Source organism: Sceloporus occidentalis, unplaced genomic scaffold, assembly GCF_023333645.1.
Source record: "Sceloporus occidentalis isolate IW3139 unplaced genomic scaffold, rSceOcc1.0.p SCAF_9, whole genome shotgun sequence".
Classification (NCBI taxonomy): domain Eukaryota; kingdom Metazoa; phylum Chordata; class Lepidosauria; order Squamata; family Phrynosomatidae; genus Sceloporus; species Sceloporus occidentalis.
In genome coordinates, this window is record NW_028316989.1 from 26,006,468 (window position 1) to 26,033,704 (window position 27,237).

Consider the following 27,237-nt stretch of genomic DNA (forward strand, 5'->3'; position numbering starts at 1 on the left):
GTGCGCTTCAGAGAGGGTTGTTACTGATGTGGATGGTGTCGATGTATCTAGTGTTGTACACAGTGGAACTTCTTCTATGAATAAAAGCCTCATCTGAGAGAAGATTACAGTGTCTCTTTGCTCATTGAGAAAGCGACACGTGTTTCTCCAGCTCACAAGCTACTGACTACAGTCACAAAGGTGGAGAATCTGGTGCCATATGTTAACGTGTTGCCTCACGCACCGTGTAACAACATCAAAAAGCATTTTAACAGGATGTTCTACTTTTAGTACAAGTTGCACCTCACACTCTCAAGTTTTAAGTCAGAAAAGTAAGAATTTGACAGCCACACAACTTATCAAAGGCATACCTCACTATCCTAAAGATGAAGGACACTGGATTACGTAAGTTCAAAAAAGCCTGTATAACACACACACACACACACACACACACACACACAGAGTCCGTAAGGGAACAAACCTGCCCAAAAAGTTCTTCGTCCACTGTGAACCGGAGGTCCAATTCTGTGGGATCATTTTCAAGAATCCATTTCAGGGAACTGTAGTACTCACTGTCCTGAATAGGAAGGAAGGCAGGATCACAACCTGTCAGCTAAAGACCCCTCTCATACAGCTACTTGGGGCCAGGGAGAGTAAGCCATCGGCTGCAGCTCAGCTAAGCCCAGAAATCTCAAGGCATGCTGGCACCAAGCGTTTACAGTGGACACCAAGGACTACATACCACAGATTCCATATCGTGAAGAGTTATTGGCTTCTGAAGCATCATTTTGTAAAAAGGGCGAATAAAGAAACCTTGGGTGAAGAGGAAGAACTAGGTTATCAAAGTTATTTTGAAAAAGGAAATCCAGAACAAATTATTCACAACCCATGACACTAACCATCCAAGAGCTTCCCATGATAGACAGCCATCCCTGCCACGCGGCCGATGAACTTGAAGTAGGACAGATGGTCTTCGTTGCACATCCCGGAGTTTGGATTGATCTGCAAAGTATAATTATCCCTGCAAGAGAAGAAGAGGTCTTATGCATCACAAACCTAACAGTCAACACTTCCACAACAAGCAAAGAAACTGCCTTCCATGGCATCAGAACATGGGTCCTTCAGTCCCAGTGCTGTCCACACAGATTGTGACAGGACTCTTTCCCAGCTCTGGGGGCAGAATCAAGGCTTCTCATTGCAAATCCAGTTGCCCCCCAACACTGCCACAGCTCTTTGCTGCAAAGCAAGGGCTCGGCATCCATTCAGTCTAGCCATGGCTTCATGGCATGGTATGTCCACCTGGGAAACATCCAAGGCTAAACAAGAGAGGCATGTTGGATTCACTTCCTATTCTTGGGTTTCACATCACTTTTGCCTCTTAATACGTTGCACACCTGTCTCTTCCTCAAGTCTGGGGGAGTTTCAAGGAGGAGGGGGAAGGACAGGTAGCTTACCTGTAACATTATTTCTTCGAGTGGTCATCTGCGAATACATACAAATGGGTTTCAATGCGCCTGCGCAGTGCTGTTCGGAAACATCTGGAATCACTGGGCAAAGTTTACTTTGCAACATACAGAAACTTTTTGGCGGTAACTCCGCCCACCCGTTATAAGGCCCCTGCCTTCCTGCTCTTTTCCCCAGTTCTGCAATTTTTCCGCCAAGCAGGCGATGGAAAGAGCCAATAAGAGCAGGACACTGAGGGGATGGATGGGTGGGATTTGTATGTATTCGCAGATGACCCCTCGAAGAAATACTGTTACAGGTAAGCAACCTGTCCTTCTTCTTTGTGGTCTCTGCGAATCATACAAATGGGTTTAGACTGACAAGCTTAGGTAAGTGGCGGAGGGAATGTCCTGAAACCAAAGCTATGGTAAACTAAGGGTATATTTATTGCAACAATAAACGCCTTGAACCATAAAAAGAGTCAGTCTTTTGTTCAAGCACAAAAACTCAACACAGCAATATCATTGCAAAACCTGAGAAGGGGATCAAAGGTCATGCAAGACCAGTCCCATTGGAATTGTGCAAATCAACATTCAACAGAATGTTAAACAGTGGCATTATGTACATAAATGCTGACAACACAAACCATCAGTAGTGCAATCAATGCAACCCTGAAACCAACACAGCCCTCCCAAAAGCTGCGTCTCGGATGGCTCTGGCGTCCAGCCTATAGTGCTTTATAAAAGTCAATGGCTGGGACCAGACAGCAGCCTTACAGACATCCTCCAAGGGAATGCCCGACAGAAATGCAGAGGATGCTGACACTGCTCTTGTGGAGTGGGACCGAACCCTGCCAGGGAGAGGTTTGCCCAGCAGTTCATAGCAGAGGTGGATGGTACCAGCCACCCATTTGGAAAACCTCTGCGCAGACATGGGCAACCCCTTCTTCGGTTCCGAGTTGCATTGGAAAAGTCTCTCGGACCGACCAGAGGCAGCAGTTCTGTCCTGGTAAAACGCCAGCGCTCTCCTGACATCAAGAGAGTGCAGGCTTCGCTCCGCATCCGAAGTCGGATTGGAAGCGAGGGTAGGCAACACAATGTCCTGGCACATGTGGAAAGCAGACACAACCTTAGGGAAGAAAGTAATGTCTGTCCGAAGGACCACCTTGTCCTTGTGAAACCTCAGGAAGGGCCGGTCCCTCCACAAGGCACAGAGTTCGCCCGCACGGCGGGCAGAGGTGATGGCCACAAGAAAAGCGGTTTTCCAAGTCAGTAGTCTCAAGTCCGCTGTGGCCATCGGTTCAAAGGGCTTGGATTGGAGGGCGGCCAGCACTGCCTCCAAGCTCCAAGCCGGCACCGGTACCGACACAGGAGGGTGCAGGTTGGAACAACCCTTCAGGAACCCCTTCACCAAGGGGTCCCTAAAGAAGGAAGCCCTACCCTCAAATTGGTACCTGGAACAAATGGCAGAGAGGTAGCACTTGATGGATGTGAGGCACAACCCCTCATCCAACAGTGCCATCAAAAACTCCAGCACTACTGGAGTGGAAACTTGAGCAGGAGACATGCCCTTTCGATCAAGGAAGAGGCTAAACCTCCTCCACTTCAGGGCATAGGACCACTGGGTGGATGGCTTCTGCGCAGCCAGGATCACCGTCCTCACCGCGCCCGGCAGTGAGGCTAGGGCTGGATTCTCCAGGCCACAAGCGGCAGGCTCTCGATGTCCGGGTGGAGAATCTGGCCGTCCTGGATCGACAGCAGGTCGGGATGGAAGTCGAGGCGGAGGAAGCAACCCTTGGAGAGGTGGAGAAGGGATGCGAACCAGGGCTGTCTCGGCCACTACGGAGTGATCAGGATCACATCCGAATGGTCCGCTGTCATCTTGGACACCACCTTGATGATGAGAGGGAAGGGAGGGAAGGCGTAGAGCAGCTCTCCCGACCAAGGGAAGGCGAACGCGTCTCCGAGGGATCCGTCCATTCGCCTCCTGGAGCAGAACTGGGGACAGTGGCTGTTCCATACGGTCGTGAAGAGGTCGACTTGGGGGGTTCCCCACCGATCGAACAGGTCGCTGACCGTCTGCGGATGGAGCCTCCACTCGTGGCACACCGAAGGGGATCTGCTTAGGCGGTCCGCCAACTCGTTGTCCTCTCCTGGAAGGTGAATCGCCTGGAGGAGCACCTGTCTCTGGATGCACCAGTCCCAAATGCGAAGAGTAATCTCGAGCAGAGTCTTGGATCTGGTGCCTCCCTGTTTGTTGATGTAATACATCACGGTGGTGTTGTCTGTCCTCAGGAGGACCACCTTGCCTGCGACAGCGAATTCGAATGCCCTCAAAGCCTTTTCGACTGCGAGCATCTCCAAAGCATTGATGTGGAAATGCTTGTCCCGGGTCGACCACTTGTCCTTGACAACCAGGTGGAGCAGGTGGGCGCCCCAGCCTTCCAGGGAAGCATCGGTTGTCAAAGTCAATTGAGGCTGAGGTTGATGGAAGGGCATCCCGATGCAGATGTTGCGGCCATCCAGCCACCATCTCAGTGAAGCGGCCACCGGTCTCGGTACCGTGAGCCACTTGGAAGGAGGGCCCTCCATCGGAGAGAAGACTGAGAGGAACCAGGACTGCAGAGGTCGGAGGCGAAGCCTTCCCCACGGTGTCACGAATGTCGTTGACGCCATGTGGCCCAGAGCCACTTGGACGTCCCTGGCCCTCACCCTTCTGTGAGAGATGCAAGGCCTCAGCAATGCCACCAACGCCTGGAAACGGTCCGGAGGGAGAAAGGCGGAGCATCTTTCAGAGTTGAGGATGGCTCCAATGAACTTGGCCTGTCAGGTCGGAGTGAAGTGAAACTTCTCTTCGTTGACAATCAGTCCGAGGGAGTCCAAAAGGTGCAAGGCGAATGAGACTGCCTCTCGGAGCTCCTGCTGTGAGTCTGCGGCAAACAACCAGTTGTCCAGGTACGGGAAGACTCTGTAGCCCTTCTATTGAAGGTATCCCACCACTGGTGCCATGCACTTTGTGAAGACCCTCGGAGCCGTGGCAAGGCCAAAGGGGAGCACGTTGTAGTGGTACACGGTGGAGCCGATGGCGAAGGCGAGGAATCTCCGGTGGGACTCCCGAATTCCGATGTGGAAGTAGGCATCCTTCAAGTCGACCGTCGCGAACCACAGGCCCTGGTGGAGAAGCGGCATTATAGAAGCCAAGGTTGCCATCCGGAACCGGCGGTATTCAAGGAAAAGGTTCAACTCCCTCAAGTCCAAGATGGGTCTGATGCCCCCATCCGCCTTCGGTACCGTGAAGTACCTGGAGAAAAAAGCCCTGGAGCATTGTTCGGGCGGTAAAGGGGAGATTGCCCCCTTGTCCAGCAAAGTGCGCACTTCGTCGAGAAGGGTGACCGAGGGGTGAGTGGACATGAAGGCTCCGGTTGGGGGGAGCTCTTGGAACTCAAGGGCATAACCCCTACGGACGATGTTGAGGACCCACGAGTCCGTTGTAATGGAGGCCCAGGTGGTGACAAAGGGCCTTAAAATGTCCAAAAAGAAAAAAGGAGAGACGAAGCGCGCTGCAACCCTTCAGGCTCTCTTCTTCCCCTGGTCGGTGTCCTGCCGGCGGGACTTTCGGTACCGGGAAGGAAAGTTGCAACGGTCAGAGGAGGAGGAGGACTGAGAGGAGTACCGGCGTCTCTGGGAGCCCTGCTGCTGAGGTTGCCAGTCTTGTTGGAAGGCCCCCTGTGACTGACCTTGCGGCTGCCATGGGCGCTGCCTCTTTCTGAAGGGCGAGATGGGAGCCGATGACATCCTGTGCTTCTTCGCTACTGCCTTCATTCTGAACTTGCGGTTCAGGCGCTCGTCGGTCTCGGCGTGGAAGAGGCCGCTACCATCCAGGGGCATGTCCTCTATGGCTGACTTGACGTTGGCATTGAGGTCCGAACCCCTCAGCCACGCATGCCGGCGCAGAGCCTACGAAGCCGACATCGCCCGTCCCGCACAGTCAGCCACATTTCTGGAGGCGGTAATGAGCCAGCTCCCGATCGAATGGGCCTCATCACGGATCTCTACCAGGCGTCGCTGGGTTTCGTCTGGGACGTCCGGGACGAGTGGCGAGATCCCCTCCATGAGGGTCTGGATGTACGCCCCCATGCAGGCGTTATAGTTGATGGCCTTGACTGCGAGGGCCGCTGCCGAGTAGGCCTTCGTTGCCAGACCATCAACTTTCTTCGCTTCCCGGTCGACTGGGGAAGTTGCCTGTTTGGGGACGAAGCCCTGCTGAGCCCCCTCTACGATAGCCGAGTTCTGCTTAGGGTGTTCGGCCAACTAAGAGCAACTCGACGGGGAGATCCGGTAGAGGGACTCGATCTTCCTGGACGATCCAACGAGGGAAGCTGGCGCATCCCACGACCTCCGGACAATGGACTCAAGGGAGGGCAGCAGCGGGATGGAGGGAGGCGTGGGCACCCGGCCATGCACCCGACGTTTCACAGGATCCCGAGCCTCCTCCTCGGGGTAGGAGAGCTCAATGTCCAGGGCCCTTGCCATCTTAATGATGTGCTCGTTAAAGGAGCGCACATCATCCGTCAGGGAGGAAGGCTCCGGGTGGTGCATTCGCTGCGGAGAAGCCTGGACGGAGGTGTCGTCGTCGTCCGAGGGCTCCCCCAACAGCAGCAAGGGCTCCTCCTCGGAGTCGGTGTCCAAGGTAAGCGGGATGTCCGGGACCCTGACTCGAGTTGCTGAACGCGCCGGGATCTGCAGGGCCGATGGTTCCGTCGGGGAGCGTCGTGGTGCAGAGGCTGAGGCCGTCGCGTGGGAAGGAGCAGGCTCGTCATCTTGGGGGGCCACCGAGCGCAAGTTGAGCCAGGTGAACACCCTGAAGGCAGTCTCCCTCGGCATCTCCCGGATTCGGCGTCAAAAAACATGTCAGTGTCCCTCTCCATTGGTTCGTCGACCTCCGAATGGATAGAAGGAGGAGGTGACAGTCTCCGAGGGAGCTCAGCTGCTTCCGCATCGGCGCGGGCAAAGTCGACCGTCGACGGCAGCGGTGTGTCCAGGAGAGCGGCCGCATGCGAGGCGGAGGAGCCATCAGGGCGCGAAGAGGCTGGTGTTGGAGCCTTCTTCGTCGGGGAGTGTTGCTTGTGGGAAGCGCGCTCCTTTCCCTTGGAGGAGACCTCTGACCCGGTGTGGTCCTTGGAGGGCTTGGACCTCTTTGGTGCGGAGCCTTCAGGTGCCTCCTTGTGGTGCCTCTTCTTAGACGACCGCGGCGTCTCGGCCCGATCCTCGGGGGGGAGGAAAGGGTTGTCCGGCAGGTCCAGCAGGACAACGGCTCCCGTGGATTGAGGCTTAGATGTCTTCGCCTTTTCCACCGGTGCAGCCTTTCTCGAAGAGGATGCCCCCGTCTCGGGCAGCTTGGAGGCGTGTCGAGATGCCTTCGATGACACCTTGGAGGACCAACGAGGCCTCCGCGCGATCCTTCATGCGTGAGCCCTCCGGGGATGGCTTCCTCCCGGATTTTGCCCTGGGCTCGGTACCCTCAGTCCCCGACTGCTTGTGGGGGCACTTGGAGGGCTTGTCGGTGGCACTGGGTTTATGTGAACCATGGGCCACATCGGTGGTGGTGGACGATCCTGTCATCGGCGGGGCACACACCACGCTGGACACACTCGCCCAGGAAGATGAGGCAGGCGGCGGAGCCGAAGGAGCCGATGATGGACGGGGGCCTCCCTCCTGAACCTTGCCCAGAGCAATGGCCGAAGTCAGCCGGGACTCACAGTTCTTGCAAGCCTGGGATGAGAGGGACTTGCAGAGCGGGCAAGCCTTCGTATCATGGTCCTTGCCCAAGCAAAGGAGGCAGGAGGAGTGTGGGTCCTGGATGGGCACCTTGCCCCCGCAGACATCACACTTCTTAAGTGGAGCAGGCATTTTCCGAAGTCGACAAGTTGAAAGGGAAAGTCCAGAAACGAGGTCAACAGTCCAAGAGTTCGAAGTTACCAGGGGTGAGAGACAAAGAATGGTCAAGAGACGGTCCGAGGTCAAAAGTGAAAGTGATTCCGATTGCAAGCTAAAGCGATCGAAGTTCCCTGAAGCAGCTAGCGCGGCGGAAAAAAGAACTGGGGAAAAGAGTGGGAAGGCAAGGGCCTTATAACGGGTGGGCGGAGTTACCGCCAAAAAGTTTCTATATGTTGCAAAGTAAACTTTGCCCAGTGATTCCAGAAGTTTCCGAACAGCACTGCGCAGGCGCAGTGAAACCCATTTGTATGATTCGCAGAGACCACGAAGAAGAAACATGCAGTAACTATGCTTAAGCGAATGTCTCTTTTTCTACAAACAAGGTTGGCAATGGGGAATAACCCATTAAGGAGGAAAAGTCTGGCTGGCATTAAGGAGAAAAAGTCTGGCTGGCATCCAGACTCTTTGGCCATTTAAGCCATCCACGATGTCACACTTGCACAAGGATGGCCAGGCTTTTACTTACGTGGCAGAATACTCAAACAGTCCATAGTAAGGATTGAACATTTCCTTGGAAAGGAAGAAGAACCATTCCCTGGCAACTCCTCCGTAGTCTAAGCCCTTTTCACCATCAAATTCAATCCAAAGTCTGGCTTTGAGATATTCAGGCTTCTTCACAGAGATAATTCTTTTGTAAGAGTCTTCAAAGATTGTGGAACGGTGAAGTTTCATTTCAAACTTGTTTGGAATATCACTCTGTGAGAGAACAGGAGGAGTGAGTGTTAAGAGTCATTAGCCACAGATTGCAAAGATATGACAACACTTAAAAAAATTGGTAAGGACAGACTGTTGGTTTCTGCACTTATTTCAAGAAAAATTTAATGGAAAAGGCATAATACATTCTAGTATACCTTAAAATCCATGTTATATCAATTTCCAGATTAGTCTGAAGAAACAAAAACGATGAAGAGTCCTGTGGTACTCTCAGGATCAGCAAGTTTTAGCCTTTAAAACTAACACAGCACATGAGGAGAAGTGGACTGGGGATCACAAAAGCTGGTGTCAAATTAGTACATGAGACTTATGAATTAAGTCTCCAAGGAACCAGGAAGACTCTTTGCTGTTCTTCCCATTACTGACGGAAATATTTCTCTTATCAGAATCCCATTCCACATGGTCAAAATGTTAGAAAAAGACCATTTACAAAGTTAGGCATGCATTAAAAAACAGGTTGTTGCCTGAAAAGAAACAGATCGCTTTCTATAACTTACTTGATTTTTAAACTTCTTTCTGAAGAATTCATACTTCCTCTTATAGTCTCTGGAATAAGGCACAGCCTTTGGGGGGGGGGGGGGAAAGGATGGGGAGGAGAATTAGAACACCAGGTCCCCCCGCATTCATCCTCAAGCATTTCTGCCTCAAGGCAGGAGAACCCTCTCAGGAGGAGACAGGAGCACTTTGGGCAGCAGCGTAAGTTTATCCTGCAATCCTGATACTTCCGTCTACAGTTCTAGCTCACTTTTTAAAAGAATGCCAATCTGAACATGTTAAAGAACCAGCTTTTCATTTTCTGGAAGTCACTCTTGAATCCATCATTCTTTCTTTTCCTCTCAAACACACATCCACTTAGCTGCTTAAACAGTCCTTTATGGGTTTTTTGCTCAAGAATAGGAGTGGGTCCCACCGGTCACCTCGGAGGGCCTGGGGCAAGAAAGACCCTCATGGAACAGTTTCTAGAAGAGGCCTCCACCAAAGTTTTGGTGCAGCTGCCTGAATAGACTGGCTTGAGCCTCGGATTTCCCTGAGGGGATGGTCCCATTGCCAGGAACATAGCTAAAGAGGTCCTCAAGCTGCTGGTCTGAGGAACACCTCTCCTCTTCAGCTCAATCCCACCGACTTGGCTCCATGCAGAGCTCTGAACTTCATCATCACTCATTTGCTGCCTTGACCTTTCCTTGTAATTGTAAGGACCCCTCTGAGCCCTCCTGAAGTTCTTAAATCTAAGAGGTTTACAGATTACATGGCAGGTGAAGCCTCCAACCTGCAGACAATTTGTATGTCAGAATTTAAGGGACTCCTGCAGATTTTGGCTAGCTAACAGGATTATCACATTGGTAATCTTACTGGTCCAGTGATTGCTATGTTCTGCAAGCGAGGATCCTCCCACTGAGTCTTTTTTGTGTCTGCAAACACAAGACATACATGCATTAGCTCCATCACGAGATTCAAGCAACAACTGGGAGATAAGGTCAGCATTGTATGCTCTACGTACTGTGGTTTATGTAGAACGTTCTTCCATCTGTATGTGTCCTCTCCTCCCAGCCAGGCTGAAGAAAAGGGGGACATTCATGAAAACTCACTGGCAGGATGCTTAAAGACAGACAAGGTTGTAGGACTCCACAGAGATTGCAGTGGCAGGGTTTTGAATGTACATGTTTAACAGTGCTTGAAGAAACTGAAGCAAATATTTAAAGAAAGGAAGGGACGCTTACTGGTAAAGGACCAAGATCTCCAGGATCTAAAGACGTCTTTCTCCTCACATGAGCTGGAATTTTCAGTCTGGGGTCATCCTTTGACAAAAGAGAATACCAACAATGTATTGTTGCTTTAACAAGGGGCATTTAAGATCACTTCCACACTAGGAACATTTAACACTACTCTTCCATGAACAGAGGTAAACAGAATTAGAAGAGTAGCTCCCCACAGACTAAGATGTGAGGTTTCCACATTACAAATCTAGTACTGCTTGACTCCATAGAGACAAAAACACAGAAAAAAACAGCTATCACAGGAAGCAACCTACCCATGTTGTCGTTTTGGTGTTGTGATCAATGAAAAAGAGCCTGCCGTTGGGTGCGCTGCGAACTTCCCAGCCTTTGGGGAGGAAGCCCTGGTCCATTTCTGGGGCTTCTGGATGCAAGGGCTGCTGCAAGGAGCCATCCAAGGCCTGCTTGGCAGAAGGCCCTGGAGCTGCTGCTGCTGTTGTTGCTGCTGCTACTGTGGCCTGCTGACCTACATCCACTCCCGTCTATTGGAAAGAGGGAACGTGAGAAGAGCCAGGCAGGAGGGGAGGCCTCCCAGGGCCTCTTGCTCACTGCCACAAGCGAGAGAGGCTGAGCTGTGGGCTGCCCTGTCTTTGAAGTCCTTGCTCTGAAGTGGGAAGGGGCAATCCCATGGGCTCCTCATGACTGAGCACTTGCTACCATCTCAGCTAATGCCCACCATTCACCAGCTGTAGAAGCTCTCCATTTAGTCCAGGAACAAAAGTAGCTTGTCTGCTGCACGGGTGCCTCTCCTGCCTGGCCAGACCACTGCTCTGCCAATCCATGCCCTTCCCTACCTGGCTTCCTTCTGACAAGCAGCTCCCTGGGGTCCCTGGCCCAGCCCAGCCTTTCCTTGCCCTGCTCCCCACATTCTCTGGCCTGGAAATTGCGGGCGGAGGAATGGGGATTTTTATGTTTTGAGAATGATGGGACCACAACCCTCCTTCCTCCAGCAGCTCAAACTGTCAGAATCAGAGGCATTTTTCATAGACTGTTATTCCCAGGACTAAGGAGACATACTGACTCTACAGTGGGCCCTTGGTATCTGCCGAGGTTTAGTTCTAGGACCCCCAGGGACACCAAAAGCTATGGATGCTCAAGTCCCATGATAGACTATGGCATTGTAAAATGGTGTGCCTTATATAAATCAAGGTTTACTTTAGAAGTTTTTTTTTCCCAGTCTGTAGATGGTTGAACCCATGGATGCACAATCTGTGAATCACAGGACCAACTGTAACAGGTCCTTATCTAATTATCCAGAAATAGGTGTGTGTCCAGAACTCCCCACACTGAAGCACATACAAACGGCATGGCCTTGTCACACCAATGGCAAACGAGGCAGAAGGCATGCAAGGGAGCTGGAAGGGAGATAACAGTTCTCTGGACACAGGGAGGCTCCAAGCCCCACTGGCACACTGGAGCTGCCATGGGTCCCACACTGGGATGGAAGAATTTGCCAAGGAGCACACCAACAGCCAGGCACCGGGACCCACCTCCACCCCAAACCTAATGGGTCCAAGAGAATGTACCTGGAGGGCTGGCTTCTTCCAGGTGGTCGTTTGGGAATTGTGGTCAATATAGTAAGATCTTCCTTTCTCATCTTTCCTCACTTCCCAGCCAGGAGGCAGCCCCGATGAGGTAGGCAGTAACTGGAATTAGGAGAGACATTATTAAAATTAGCCGGCAAAGGCTACAATGGAATTTCCCCTGTGCTGAGCGTAAAAATCCCTGAGTATTTTGTTAGGAACCATGCTCCAAGCTCTTTGCTGGCTGAACTGGAAGCCCTCCTCCTCCTTGTCTTCAGCACTCCCTCATTCTCCCCTAAACCTTCACCTGTGCGGATTCTTTGCCCCATCTCCAAGACTCCCCTTTGATTTCTGCCATTAAGCATCTCAAACCCATGTTGAAATATCATCCAGACTCCCATCTTTCTTCCAATTTGTAAGAATACCCCCATTTCCTCATTACTGGTTCCTGCTTATGCCTACTTCCCTCTCTCTGGGTTCCTTTTCCTCGATATCAAACTCCACCACTCCAACACACACACACACCTGTCCTGCAACACATCTGTCAATTACTTCTAGAAGATGAGTTGGTAGGACAGAGGTTCATTCTCTAAGTGATTCCTGTCATACAGCACAGTTGGATAGCTGCTTCATTTAATATCCCTTTAAATGCATCATTTTTATGCTTTTTAAATAAGTAACAACAGATTATAAACTCTGCAACTACAGTCTTTAACCCTTTGAATCTTAAGGCCCTGGTTTTTCAGTGACACCAAAGTGTTTAGCATTCTAAAACTCCCCCATATGTGCAGCAGCAAGACTGAATGCATGTGCAACATGGCGAGGCAATGTGAATAGATCTGGACTGAGGGCAATTGGGTAGGATAGCCCCAAGTATCACTTACAACAGGAAGCGCCGGATGCTCCTCAAGGCGGCAAGTCTGTGGGGCAGCTCTTCTGCTAAAGTCATTCTTGAAGGAGAAGGTAAGAACAAAACAAAAAAAAGCTTTTAGAGGCAGGTCAAGGCAGCTCTGGGCTGGTGAACCCATCAACCCCATTGCCAGCACATGCAAAAATGAGGTCTACTGAGAGCTGCAGTCCAACCAGGTCTGGAGGGACACACTTTTACCCATCCTGCTCTACAGCAACTGCAATGACAAGAGGATAGACACACACAGCAGGGTGGCCCAGGTCCCTTATGGGAAGCTCCTGCTGTGTTTATGCTCAGAATATTCAGTTCAAGAATGCTCCTGGGTGAAGCATCTTCCCCATCCCTGCGTGAAAACACATGTCTACAGGCACAGACAGAAACCCTCACCATGCTCCAGTCAGGGCTAAGGGTAGAAGTTAAGGCACACCCTTCAGCTACTGCTTACAAGTTATCTGAGTTCTTAAACAAATACAAAAGATCAACAGTGCAGCATGCCAATTTGCCCAAACCACTCCAAACATGTGACAGAATTATAGCTGTTTCTGAACACACCAGCAACTGAGAAGCTATTGTGTTGCACAGTCTTGATCAGTGTGTATGTGTATGTGTGTGCGTCTGGTATACGGAAGATCTCCGGGCAAGGAAGCGGGTTGCGCAACGACTAGAGCGCAAATGGCGGACACATCAGGACTTAGCCGACAAGACACTCCTAGAGTCTCATTTGAAGGCCTACGGAGGCCTACGGAGTGGCAATAGGTGCAGCTAAGAATTCGTTCTATGCTGCACGTATTGCGTCCGCGGAGTCGCGTCCAGCAGAGCTGTTCAGGGTGGTGAGAGAGCTCACTCAGTTGGCTCCCCCCCTGAACCCACTATTGGAGCCATCTAAAGCCTGCTGTGACGAGTTTAACAACTTCTTCGCGGATAAAATCTCTCGGCTAAGAGCTGATCTTGACGCTGTTATTGGTTCAGAATCAAGAGTAGAGGCGTCCAGAGCTTCCGTGGACTCAGTTGTACTGGATCATTTTGAGTCTGTAAGTACCGAGGATGTGGACAAGATCCTCGGTAGCGTTAGGAAGACGACCTGCTCTCTTGATCCCTGCCCTTCATGGCTGGCAGTTCAGGGGGGAACGGCGACAACAGAAATGCTGTGTCGTATTATCAATTCATCATTTGGGGAGGGCCGTTTTTCATCTAATCTCAAAACGGCCATTGTAAAACCTTTATTAAAGAAGCCCTCCCTTGACCCCCTAATTCGAAATAATTATCGGCCTGTGTCACTGCTGCCATTTTTAGGGAAGGTGATCGAGAGAGCGGTTGCCTCCCAGCTACAGAGGGTCTTGGAGGAGACGGATTATCTGGACCCATTTCAAACCGGTTTCCGGGCGGGCTATGAAGTTGAGACTGCCATGGTTGCCTTAGCCGATGATCTCCGTCTGGGCATGGACGGGGGTAGCGTGTCCCTGTTAGTGCTCTTGGACATCTCTGCGGCCTTCGATACCATCGACCATGGTATCCTTCTGGATCGCCTGGGGGAGTTGGGAATCGGGGGCACTGCTTTACAGTGGTTCCGTTCCTACCTCTCAGGTAGGTTCCAGATGGTGGAGCTGGAGGACTGTCGTTCCGATAGGAGGGCCCTGACGTCTGGGGTCCCTCAGGGAGTGATCTTGTCCCCTATGCTATTTAACATTTACATGAAGCCGCTGGGAGAGATCATCCGGAGACACGGGGCGTGGTGTTAACAGTACGCTGATGACACCCAAACAGTCTTCTCTGTGTCTCCGACTGATGCAGTACTAAGGATGGCATCTCTCCACTCAATGCCTGTCTGGAGTCGGTAATGGGCTGGATGAGGGAAAACAGACTCAGCCTGAATCCAGAGAAAACGGAAGTACTTGCGATAGGCTCTCCTGGTCTTGGAAAGGAAATTTGTCCACCGGTCCTGAACGGGGTCACGCTCCCCGTGAAGGACACTGTTCGCAGTTTGGGGGTGCTTCTGGACTCGTCGCTTCACCTGACTCCTCGGGTGGATGCGACGGTTAGAAGCACCTGCTATCAGCTTCGGCTGATACGCCAGCTGCATCCCTACCTGGACCGGGGAGACCTTGAAACAGTAGTACATGCACTGGTAACCTCTCGACTTGATTTCTGTAATGCGCTCTACATGGGGCAACCCTTGTACCAAACTCGGAAGCTGCAGTTGGTTCAAAATATGGCCGCAAGGCTGGTCACTGGTAGTTCCAGGGCCAGCCACATAACACCCGTACTGAAAGATCTGCATTGGCTGCCAATCCGCTTACGGGCTCAATACAAGGTGTTGGTTATTACCTATAAAGCCCTAAATGGCTTGGGCCCAGAATACTTGGAGGACCACCTCTCCCCATACAATCCGCCCCGCACTCTCAGGTCAGGTGGGAAAAAACTTTTGAGAGTTCCAAAGATGAGATACGTAGGGACTGCGCAAAGGGCTTTCTCTGTGGTGGCCCCGCAGTCTTGGAACTCTCTCCCTGATGAGCTCCGCTCGGCCCCCTCCCTGGAGTCATTTAAGAAAAATCTCAAGACTCATTTATTCCGCCAAGCCTTTCCGGACATGTCCTGACTGTCATCTTTCTTGTGTATTGCGTGTTGTTTAGATTGTTTACTGATTTTAACTGGTTTTAATCATTAGGTATGAATGATGGATTCTTAATGATGTACTTTATTATACAGTTTAATATGGGGGTGTTTCGTGGTCAAATTTCTATCTGTAATTTTGTTTTATGCTGTATTGTATTTTATTATTATCTTGTAAACCGCCGTGATCGAAGGAATGGCGGTATATAAATAAATCTCATTCATTCATTCATTCATTCATTCATTCATAAAGAGACCTCACTGCTCAAAACACACCCTGTTTGATGGATCAACAAAGGTGCTTACCGTGGAGGAAGCTGCCTGGTCAGCCCCTGAGCAGCCAGAGACAATGAGCTGAGCGCTCAGTTCCTCCGCCAGGTAAGTTTCTGCATCCGAGCTGCCCTGATGCATGGCTGCCTGGGGACTCTGGTTGTTGTACATGGTTGCTTCATCTTCTGTTATGATTTCCCAACTCTTTCAAAAAAAAAAATATTAACAGAATTTCAACCTTAATGACATTTTATGCATCAAAAAGCTACCCAAGGAGTAAGGTGCTCACCTCAGGAGATTCCCTGTTAACAAGATTCTCAGCTTCCTCTGTTATTTGATGCCGATGTGCAAAAGCACGCTGGACCTCCAACTGAAGACTGCTGTTTTCTGTGTCAGGCCTTGTGTCCCTGTTTCCAAAACAAAGAAGGGCTGTTACAGCAACTCAGGTTAGGTGTGGATGAACTCTGACACTTCCAAGTATTTCAAGAGAGCAAAAGGTAAAGGAACAAGTTGGACACACTGCAGCAATGCTTGAAAGAGACCTAACATAAGACATATCACAGTATTTTCATGAGTGCGAATGAGTGAAACTCACTGTAAACTAATGACTAACATGGGGTTAGAAATTAACTAGTCTGAAGGAATGGGCTTCTAAGGGTGCAAAGCCACCTGCCCACTTTGATTCTAATTTAAAGAGACTCATATTTTCTTTCAGCAGCAGATATTAGGAAAAGGAGGAGGGTGGTTTCCATTTAGACACACCTAATAGCCAGGTGAAGCATCCTCATTATTTCCCAAGACAGAGACCCTTACGCTCCCCTGAGCAGACCAGCCACTGACTTACTGGGCAGTGGGCCTGGTCCACTGGGTTCTTCTTGAATCGTGGTTGACGTAGTAGGTCCGGCCCAGGACATCCTGCCTCTCTTCCCAGCCAAGGGGCAGCGTGGACTGGGGCTCCTGCAATGGGTGAGGGGCCTCCGGTTGGTCCAGCACAATCCAGCCAGGCTGCGCACAAGAGGAACAACACACTGTCATGGCACATGGCTGCCTTCAGATCCCAGTTCAGTCAGGTCTTTAAAAGAGAGTCAGCCTGATGGGACACCAAAAATGGCTCCCATCTGATTTACAAAGTATCAAAGTGTATTCAGGATTAGGGATACCGCTATATACAACCATGTTACCTGGGATTTACAATGACCCCTATGTTATTGGTAAACAAATCTCAATCAACGCAGATACCTTCTGTGATATTTCCAGCTCAAATTACTTTGTTGGATGTATAAATCTAAGAAATATGGAACAGGTAATACCAGCGGGGTGTATAATCCTGCTCAACCATGGAAACTCACTGGGTGACCATGGGCAAGTCACATTCTCCTTCGCACCCACCCATCCCACACAACTGTCTGATGCTCCGGTTAGCAAGATACCCAGGAATCAGGTGGCTGGAGTGCAAGAGCCTCTGGGTAGTTCATTAATCCAATCCAGGTCAGTCACAGGTTTTCCATCAAGATGACGGGAGAAACCAAAGGATGGGAATCAGCCAGTCCAGATGTCATTTCAACAAGTCAGTAGTCCAGATAAACAAAGCCATGAGGGTGGGGGCATTTCTGACAATCTATGCAATTCCCAGAGGAACAAAAATGGCCCCCAACCCCATCACAGTTGTTTCTGCCCCAATGTACAGCACAGCCTGACACTCACCTCCGGCTCTTCAGCCTGTTGTGTGCCTTCTTCTTCAGTTCCATTATTTTTAGGTAAGTAGGTCATTTTTAACCTGAGGTGCCCTTTCACACGGGATTTATGACTGCAACATAAAGAAAACTTTGATGATCTCAGGCAGCGCTGTGCTGGATTGGTCCCAATGCCCCCTTAATGCAGCATATTATTATTATTATTATTATTATTATTATTATTATTAACCTTTATTTATAAAGTGCTGTAAATTTACACAGCACTGTACATAAAACCTTTTAGTTAGACAGTTCCCTGCCCACAGGCTTACAATCTAAAAAGACACGACACAAAAGGAGGTGGTGGGGAAGGGGATTAGGTCCAGCAGTCCTTCTCTACCTCCGAGGCCTGGACCAAAGCAGATGGAATGGAGGAAGGGCTTAGGTTCTTAATGGATGGTCAAAAGGAGAAGGGAATGACAATAGGGATGGGGGAAAGTCCAGCTCATCTGCTCTCTCACATAGGCCTCTCTCCCCCTCAAGATGGTGGTCAGAAGGAGGGCTCATAGTCTTTCAGGCGAGGCCTGTTGTTGCTGGCCTGCCTCTCTCCCCCTCAAGATGGTGGTCGGAAGGAGGGCTCTTCGTCTTTCAGGCATTCTGTCCTCAATGGCATTAAGCCCACAAGATGGCCATAGCAATCCTCCTCTGTGCTCCCCAGGGACCAGTTTTCAGGGGAGACTGCCTCTGGCATCAACCATGGGAAAAAGACCTGGTAACAAGAGTACTGGAGAGGCTGACTCCCAAAGGAACATGCCTTTGGCTTGTTTGGAACCTCCACCATTCATCTTCTGCCAATGGATTATAGTATTACAACTGTGAGAGAGACAAGTATCTCCTCCTCCACCTTCTCGGTCCCAGGCCTCATTCCCCTCCCCCCCATTTCACCTCCCCTTACTTATCTTTCCTCCCAAAATAAAATAACCCTCCCCTTCCAAACAGTGCAACCCTCCTGCATAATGGAGTCCCTTTTCTGCAGCTCCCAGTTCTGCAGAATCCTCTTTGAGGTGTCCTGACCAGGAAAATACTACATAGCAAACCAGATGCATGGACACGATAAATTCCTGCAAAGACATAATGATTCCGGCACTTTCATGTTCTGTTCCTTTCCTAATAATCCTCAACATGGAATTTGCCACAAGTGGGTGGGAGGGAATCAACATTTTTATCTAATTGTCCACCAACAACCCAAGAGCCCCATTCTGGTCACTCAGCACCAGTACTAAGCCCATCAGTGCCTAAGCAAAGTGAGGAGCCTGCGTCTCAATGCACATCACTTCACGCTTGCTGGTGCTGAATCATGCTTGCCATCTGGTTGACCATTCCCCAAACACACACACACAGCTCGAGGGATCCTGTTACAGCATCCTCCTGCCACTTTTTATTTTAATCATCCCCAGCCATGTGTATTGCCAGCAAACGTGGCTCCCAAGCAGCTCACTCTGAATTCCAGATAATGTAGGGATGGGTTTAGAACCACAGTTCTCAACAGAGTCCATTTCTCCCCTTTTTGTATTTTAAGCTGGCACCAATCCATGAGAGGCCTCTCCTCTCATTCCATAAACGCACTCTTTGCTCAGGAACAATTGGTGCAAGACAATGTCAAAAGGGAACAATGTCTAGAGCCTTTATGGCTGAAGAGCAGGGTATAAATACCATAAATAATAATAATAATAATAATAATAATAATAATAATACAAGTCCCACCCACCTGCTGGTTCACTCTCTGAAAGTACTGTAAAAAGTTAGGGTGCCCCTTGGCAGAAGCCACATTGATTCCTTGGTAAACATGGCTGTCCATAGACGTGTCCAGAAGAGCTAATGCTGCCCCTCCTTCTCCCAGACTGGTCCGGTCTAGGCCCCAGTTGGCCCTAGTTGCACCCTCCCCAATTCACTCTGCAACTGAAGAGCAAAGACTTTCCCAGTTAAAACAGAAGAGAATATCCCTGGAAAGCTTCAGGGTAGACAAGAACATTCAGAGTTTACTAACCTCCTTGGATGAAGAAGGAAATCCTTGAATGTGTATGGTCTCTCTCTTGCTGGATCCTCTGTCTGGAATGAAACAGGAGTTCTGGGTTTTGGAAGGGGGAAACCCAAAACACAGGTATTTTCCTCATGTGCCCAAGACACAACATGAAGCACTACTCTTTTCTTAAGGCACTTTCTCAGAAAGCTACAAGAACAACTAGAGCCCCTCTCCCTCACCACCCATAAGCCAATTTTTAAGGAGCAAGTTTGTTCCAAACCACTGCAAACGTAAAAGGGGAGCTTTTCCTAGTCCAAAACACATGAAAATTGTTTTCTAATGCAGTTCAGAATGCCCAGCCACTTGGAAGTACACAAGATGGCCAAACTCTGTTTACCTGCTGATGCTACTTCAAAAGGCTCCATCATCCTCACCACCACCACCACCATCATTCAGATAGGCTAAGGAAAGGGCTGTTAAGAGGGCACTGCATTGTTTTAAACTGTACCATCCTTACTAATTCTTAAACATCAATTAAAAGTGCATGTTTAAAACTGTTTTAATATAGTTCCTAGTTTCTCTTTCAATATTGACTCTATTTAGATTTTCAATTATTAATATTTAATTATATCATAATATGTAAATTGTCTTAAATCCCAATTGTGGGGGAAAGGCGGGGGAAAAATAAAATTAAGGATAATGACAACAATACCATCCATCCACTGTATCTACTTCCCACAAGTCTCCTCAGAAAACAGAGTAAATAACATAAAGGGAGGCAAGTATTTTAAACTGAGAGCATAACATGATTCTCCAACCTTCCCTCACCCCACAAAAAAGAGTTTTAGAGCAATACAAACCGGCAGATGACAGACAGGCACATCTACCTGGCCGAGAAAGTCATCTCTGGTCTGGGAAGAGAAAAAGCATTAATGGTACATGGCCACAGAAAGGTTACTTGCACAGCGAAAACCACTCCAAGAAAAAAAGTCTGCGCACAGCGAAGGCCACCCGCTGCCTGGAAGAGTGAGGGGGCTTTAGGCACAGAGGGAAATTGGTTCTGGCCGGCTCCAAGGCAAGGACAGGGCTTGGGGAAGGACAACTACTACTAGCACCTCTTCCTCCTCCTCCTCCTCCTCCAGGAGATCTTCACACATGGGAAAGCTCATACTGGGAGATACAGTCCCTCAACCTGGATCTGAATTGAACAGGGCTTTGGAAAGGGCAGCACAACCTTGCCTGTGGCCATGCTGTCCTGGGCATTTTGGAGTTGGAGTCCAAAAAATAACCTTTCCAAGCTCTGTGGGGAATTTTCTCTCAAAAGCCCCCCAAACCAGAAACAACCTTTCTACTGTTGTATTGTTTCCACATTGTTAAATGCCACTTTTTGTTTTCCCCAATCAAAGCGATTAACAACTGCATTAACAACTTCTTCCTCCAAGACGAGGCCTCAGCCCTGGCTTACCCCCATTATCAAGTTTCTCCGGTCCTGCCCTAGAGCAGCTGAACGTCTTTGGAGAAAGTCCAAACAGTGGGCTGACTTTATCCACTTCAAATTTGTTCTTTCGTCCTTCTCACACGCCATCTCTATGGCTAAACAAACTTATTACAAATCACTGATCTCCGCCAATGAGAGGCGCCCGCAGCAATTATTCTCCACCTTCAACACTTTGCTTAAACCTCCCTCTCCTCCTGTCTCTTCATCATTCTCTCCTAATGACTTTGCTAATTATTTCATATCAAAGATCACCACTATTCGCTCTGAGATAGTCCCTCCTGATTCTTCTTCTGCTCATAATCTTCTTTCACCCTCGCCTAAAAAATTTTCTGTGTTTCCTTCTGCTTCTTTGGATGAACTCTCTACACTTCTGAACTCTTCCAAACCTGCAACCTGTCCTCTTGATCCAATTCCTACTTGTCTTCTAATTTCAGTCCGGCCAGAGAGAGGAGAAGGAGAGGAGCTGCTTGGCAGCCATTTTGAGACCGTGTGCTTGAGACCGTGTGCTCGTTGCTGAAGGGGAGGAGCTTCTGTGAGTCACATCTGTGAGTCATAAAGGGGCGGAGCTAGCAGACTAGCTTTATATACCAACTTCCAGAGCCTTCCAGAACAGTCCGGCCAGAGAGAGGAGAAGGAGAGGAGCTGCTTGGCAGCCATTTTGAGACCGTGTGCTTGAGACCGTGTGCTCGTTGCTGAAGGGGAGGAGCTTCTGTGAGTCACATCTGTGAGTCACAAAGGGGCGGAGCTAGCAGACTAGCTTTATATACCAACTTCCAGAGATTTTACTTTTCTTTAACTCAACAACTCTGCTCAAGTGGCATCAGGTTAGAATCAGATATTGAAACAGAACCTTCCCTTTAAGTGTAAGATAGCAGCCAGAACATTCCTTTAAAGAAGTATTCCCAGTAGATTGACTGTTATACTCATTACTAAAGACTTTGCAGTATGGACAACGAGGGATCTGCTGCAGTCACCTGCAACTCTTGTGGGATGTTTCTCTTCTTGCCTACAGAAGTGGAGAACTTCACATGCACCAAGTGCAAGTTGGTAGCACTCTTGGAGGAGAAAGTGCAGCAGCTGGAGTCCAGAGTAGCTACACTTCAGCATATTAGGGAACAAGAGGATTTCCTGGACACAATAGAACTAACCATCTTGGATGAGTACCACGCAGAGGAAGATGCTAGGGTGGAAGAGGTCACTTGCCAAACAGAGGAGGCAGACAGCTGGAGGAATGTCACAAAGAGAAGTAAGCCAAGAAGGAATTGTTCGGGGAGCTTGCAGCTAGAGAATCGATTCGAAGCTCTTTCCCTTATCAAGGAGGATGAAGAAGAGCAGCATGGACAGACTTCAGGGACGAACAGGGGAGCCTGAGAGTCCCACCCGAGGGAACAGTCGCTGCTAAGCCTCAGAGGAGGCGTGTGGTCGTAGTGGGGGACTCCTTGCTGAGGGGTACAGAAGCAGTGATTTGTAGGCCTGACAAGATGTCTCGAGAGGTGTGTTGTCTTCCAGGTGCAAAGATCCGTGATGTGACAGAGAGGCTGACAAGACTGGTTAAGCCTACTGACCAATACCCCTTCCTTTTGGTCCACGTGGGAACTAATGATACTGCAAGACACAGCATTCAGAACATCAAAAGGGATTATGAGGCGCTTGGTAGGAAGCTGAAAGGAATGGATGTACAGGTTGTCATCTCGTCTCTTCTGCCAGTTGAAGGGCATGGTCCAGGAAGGGAGAGGAAAATAGCAGATGTGAACAACTGGCTTCGCAGATGGTGCCGCCGAGAAGGATTTGGATTCTTCGATCATGGGCTGCGGTTCCATGAGGAGGGACTTCTTGCAACAGACGGGTTGCATCTCACGCCAGTTGGAAGAAATGTTTTTGCCAACAGTCTCAAGAACTTGATCAGGAGAGCTTTAAACTGAGTTCCGAGGGGAAGGCAGACAATATTAAGGAAGGCGAAAGGGATGGCAAAAATAGTCAAACTGACATAGAGGAAACAAGGCAAACAGTGCAAGGACCCAGCAGTGGGAGGCAAAAAAACTTGCACAGGCAGCAAGTAAAAGGGAACCATGGTCTGCGATGTCTCTACACTAATGCACAGAGCATGGGAAATAAGCAAGATGAACTCGAACTCCTAGTACAACAAAGCAAATATTATATAATAGGCATCACTGAAACCTGGTGGGATGAGTCTCATGATTGGAATGTGGAAATAGAGGGGTATAACCTTTTTAAGAGAAGTAGGCCAAACAGGAAAGGAGGAGGAATAGCACTATATGTCAGAGATATTTACAAGATCCTGGACATCAGTCATGGAAGCCAGGTGGAGAGCATCTGGATAAGAATCAAATGGGAGGGAAACAACAAGGATGTTACGGTGGGAGTCTACTACAGACCCCCAAGTCAGACTGAGGAATTGGATGATATCTTTCTAGAACAGATGACCACACAGTCAGAAAAGAGAGATGTAGTAGTGATGGGCGACTTCAACTATCCTGATATTTGCTGGAAGTCAAACTCAGCAAAATCCTCAAGGCCTAGCAAATTCCTCACTTGCCTGGAAGACAATTTCATGGTCCAAAAGGTGGAAGAGGCAACAAGGGGGTCAGCTATTTTGGATCTGATCCTAACCAACAAGGATGACTTGGTTAATGGGGTGCAAGTGGTGGGATCCTTAGGTGGAAGTGACCATGTTCTCCTGGAGTTTGTAATACAGTGGAAAGGAGAAGCCAGGCAGAGTCAGACACGCATCCTAGACTTTAGGAGAGCGAATTTCAGTAAACTTAGAGTAGTATTGAGGGCGATTCCATGGTCAGAAATACTAAAAGATAAAGGAGTTCAGGATGGATGGGAGTTTCTCAAAAGAGATACTGAAGGCACAATTTCAAACAGTTCCAGTGAGAAAGAAAAACGGGAGGTGTCTCAAGAAACCAGGATGGATGACTAAGGAACTTTCAACTGAGCTAAGTTTGAAACGGAACATGTATAAGAAATGGAAAAAAGGGGAAATCACGAAAAAGGAATTCAAAGAAATAGCAGGTATGTGTAGGAGTAAAGTCAGAAAAGCTAAAGCGCAGAATGAACTCAGGCTTGCTAGAGAGGTTAAGAACAATAAAAAGGGCTTTTTTGGATATGTCCGCAGCAAGAGGAAGAAGAAGGAAACGGTAGGGCCACTGCGTGGAGAAGATGGCAAAATGCTAACAGGAGATAGAGAAAAGGCAGAATTACTCAACACCTTCTTTGCCTCAGTCTTCTCAGAAAAGGCAAAGGGTGCTCAACCTGAGGATAATGGAGCAGAGGACAGAATAGGGGAATTTCAGCACACAATAAGTAAAAAGATAGTAGAGGAACACCTTGTTAATCTAAATGAATTTAAGTCTCCGGGACCAGATGAACTCCATCCAAGGGTATTAAAAGAACTGGCAAAAGTAATATCGGAGCCATTGGCAATCATATTTGAAAACTCCTGGAGAACAGGAGAAGTCCCAGCAGACTGGAGGAGGGCAAATGTTGTCCCCATCTTCAAAAAGGGGAAAAAAGAGGATCCCAACAATTATCGTCCAGTTAGTCTGACATCAATACCAGGAAAGATTCTGGAGCAGATCGTTAAACAGAGAGTCTGTGAACATCTAGAAGGCAATGCCATAATCACAAAAAGTCAACATGGGTTTCAGAGAAACAAGTCATGCCAGACAAACCTAATCTCTTTCTTTGATAAAATTACCAGCTTGGTAGATGAAGGGAATGCTGTGGATATAGTATATCTTGATTTCAGTAAGGCCTTTGACAAGGTTTCCCATGACATTCTTGCAAACAAGCTTGTAAAATGTGGGCTAGACAAAGAAACTGTTAAATGGATCTGTAATTGGTTGACCGGCCGAACCCAAAGGGTGCTCAACAATGGCTCCTTTTCATCCTGGAGAGAAGTGACCAGTGGGGTCCCACAGGGCTCTGTCCTGGGCCCAGTACTATTCAACATCTTTATCAATGACCTGGATGACAGAATTGGGAGCATACAGTGGTACCCCAGGATACGAATTCACCGCGTTACGAAATTTCCGGGGTACGAAAAAGTTAGATTTAAAAAAACTGTTCCGGGTTACGAAAGATTTTTCGGGTTACGAAAATCTTTTCGGCGCGTTTCGGCGCGAAATTCAAAGCGCGGCTAGCGGCTAGCGGCTTTCCAGCGGCTTTTCGGGTTGCGAAATGTATCGGGTTACGAACGGCGCCGCGGAACGAATTAAATTCGTAACCCGAGGTAGCACTGTACTTATCAAATTTGCAGATGACACCAAATTAGGGGGAATAGCTAATACCCCAGAGGACAGGATCAAGATTCAAAATGACCTGAATAGACTAGAAAGCTGGGCCAAAGCTAACAAAATGAAATTCAACACAGAGAAACGTAAGGTATTGCACTTAGGGCAGAAAAATAAAATGCACAGATATAGGATGGGTGACACCTGGCTGAATGAAACTACGTGTGAAAGGGATCTAGGAGTCCAAGTAGACCACAAGTTGAACATGAGTGAACAGTGTGATGCGGCAGCTAAAAAGGCCAATGCTATTTTAGGCTGCATCAATAGAAGTATAGTGTCTAGATCAAGAGAAGTAATAGTGCCACTGTATTCTGCTCTGGTCAGGCCCCACCTAGAATATTGTGTCCAGTTCTGGGCACCACAATTCAGAAAGGACATTGAGAAACTGGAGCGTGTCCAAAGGAGGGCGACAAAAATGGTGAAGGGTCTGGAAACCATGCCCTATGAGGAACGACTTAGGGAGCTGGGGATGTTTAGCCTGGAGAAAAGAAGGTTAAGAGGTGATATGATAGCCCTGTTTAAATATTTGAAAGGATGTCATATTGAAGAGGGAGCAAGCTTGTTTTCTGCTGCTCCAGAGAACAGGACCTGGAACAATGGATGCAAGCTACAGGAAAAGAGATTCCACCTGAACATTAGGAGGAACTTCCTGACAGTAAGGGCTGTTCGACAGTGGAATGCACTCCCTCGGAGGGTGATAGAGTCTCCTTCCTTGGAGGTCTTTAAACAGAGGCTGGATGGCCATCTGTCAGGGATGCTTTGAATTGGATTTCCTGCATGGCAGGGGGTTGGACTGGATGGCCCTAGTGGTCTCTTCCGACTCTACGATTCTATGATTCTATGATTCTATAGCTCCCTCTCTTCTGCCCTCGCATCTCCATATCTTCAGTCTCTCTCTCTCTCTCTACAGGCTCCTTCCCGTCGGACTTCAAACATGCTCTCATTTCCCCAATTCTGAAAAAAACCTTCTCTTGACCCCTCCTCTTTGTTTAGCTGTCGTCCGATTTCTCTTCTTCCCTTTCTTTCTAAAGTTTTGGAACGGGTTGTTTATTCTCGCTGTCTTGAGTTTCTTGAAGCCAACTCCATCCTCGATCCCTTCCAATCTGGTTTCCGCCCAAGGCATTCTACAGAGACAGCTCTCACTAAGATCTCGAATGACCTTTTACAGGCCTAGGCTAATGGCCTTTACTCTGTTCTCATCCTTCTTGATTTGTCTGCAGCCTTTGACACCGTTGATCACTGTCTCCTAGTTGACATACTCCCTGACCTTGGGTTCTCAGACTCTGTTCTCGACTGGTTTAGATCTTTTTTGTCAGACAGATCTTTTGTAGTGGTTGCAGGTGGTCAGACTTCATCTCCTGTTCCCTTATCTGTTGGAGTTCCCCAGGGCTCTGTTCTGGGTCCCCTTCTCTTTTCTCTCTACACACTGTCCTTAGGTAAACTCATCAGCTCTTTTGGTTTTTCCTACCATCTGTATGCCGATGACACCCAGTTGTATCTTTCCACCCCTGACCTTTCTCCAAGGCTTGAACAGAAAGTCTCATCTTGCCTCACAGCTGTCTCGCAGTGGATGCGCCATCAGCGTTTGAAGCTCAGCATGTTCAAGATGGAGCTTCTTGTCTTTCCTCCTAAGTCCGCCCTTCAGCACTCCTTTTCTGTCTCTGTGGACAACATTTCTATTCAACCAGTCCAGCAAGCCCGCAGTCTTGGTTTTCTCTTTGATTCTTCTCTGTCTTGTATCCCTCAGATCCAGACCACAGCCAAGGCTTGTAGATTCTTTTTATTATTATTATTATTAACTTTTATTTATAAAGCGCTGTATTTTTATACAATATTGCCAAAATTAGACCATATCTCTCCGCCTCTACTGCCAAGATCCTGGTCCATGCCCTAGTGGTCTCACGACTTGATTACTGTAACATCCTCCTGGCTGGGCTTCCTCTTTCTCACCTCCGTCCTTTAACTTCTGTCCAGCATTCAGCTGCACGCATTATCACATCCGCCCAATATCTCTCTTGTGTTGGCATCCCTTCACTGGCTCCCCCTCCCTTTCCGCATTCAGTATAAGCTCCTGCTGTCGACGTTTAAAGCCCTCCATTGGCTGGCCCCTCCTTACTTATGAGACCTTATTTCTCCTCACCTTCCCACTAGGGCCCCCCATTCTGGTAGTCAAGATCGGCTGTCCCAGCCCAGGATTTCCTCTGCCCCATCTCGGATTTGCCCCTTTTCACTCGCTGCCCCTCACTCCTGGAACCTTCTTCCCCCGCGAACAAGAGCCATCACTTCTTTAACCAGCTTCAAAACGGAGTTGAAGACCATCCTGTTCAGGGCAGCATTCCCAGGCATTGCATAACTGTCACTTGCTATTTGATGTTCTTTTGTTGTCTGTTTTATTGAATCATTTCCTGTATTGCTATGTATTTTATATGTATTATCCTACTATAGAGGCCCCTTCTCCTCCACCACTCCCTTCTCCTTTTGTGTTGTGTCTTTTTAGATTGTAACCC

General features: G+C 48.8%; 1 protein-coding gene across 7 annotated transcripts in view; it reads right to left on the reverse strand.

The window, feature by feature from the left end:
• The window catches only part of LOC149307085 (E3 ubiquitin-protein ligase NEDD4-like), a 62,854-nt gene that overhangs the window by 11,678 nt on the left and 23,939 nt on the right, over positions 1–27,237 (reverse strand). For 5 of the 7 annotated variants that reach the window (XM_089538003.1, XM_089538000.1, XM_089537998.1 and 2 more), the window contains 17 exons: positions 19,774–19,824; positions 18,938–18,999; positions 16,922–17,024; positions 16,062–16,222; positions 15,507–15,624; positions 15,254–15,421; positions 12,312–12,377; positions 11,431–11,550; positions 10,162–10,386; positions 9,851–9,928; positions 9,631–9,685; positions 9,483–9,541; positions 8,630–8,695; positions 7,885–8,114; positions 879–1,000; positions 722–792; positions 461–556 (listed from right to left, as the gene is read on the reverse strand). In XM_089538003.1, coding sequence (XP_089394129.1) covers positions 461–556; positions 722–792; positions 879–1,000; positions 7,885–8,114; positions 8,630–8,695; positions 9,483–9,541; positions 9,631–9,685; positions 9,851–9,928; positions 10,162–10,386; positions 11,431–11,550; positions 12,312–12,377; positions 15,254–15,421; positions 15,507–15,624; positions 16,062–16,222; positions 16,922–16,987 — 1,701 coding nt within the window. In that variant the 5' untranslated portion in view covers positions 16,988–17,024; positions 18,938–18,999; positions 19,774–19,824. Of the gene's footprint in view, positions 1–460; positions 557–721; positions 793–878; positions 1,001–7,884; positions 8,115–8,629; positions 8,696–9,482; positions 9,542–9,630; positions 9,686–9,850; positions 9,929–10,161; positions 10,387–11,430; positions 11,551–12,311; positions 12,378–15,253; positions 15,422–15,506; positions 15,625–16,061; positions 16,223–16,921; positions 17,025–18,937; positions 19,019–19,773; positions 19,825–27,237 lie in introns of all 7 variants that reach the window. The other 2 variants (XM_089538001.1, XM_089537999.1) reach the window with 2 other exon arrangements.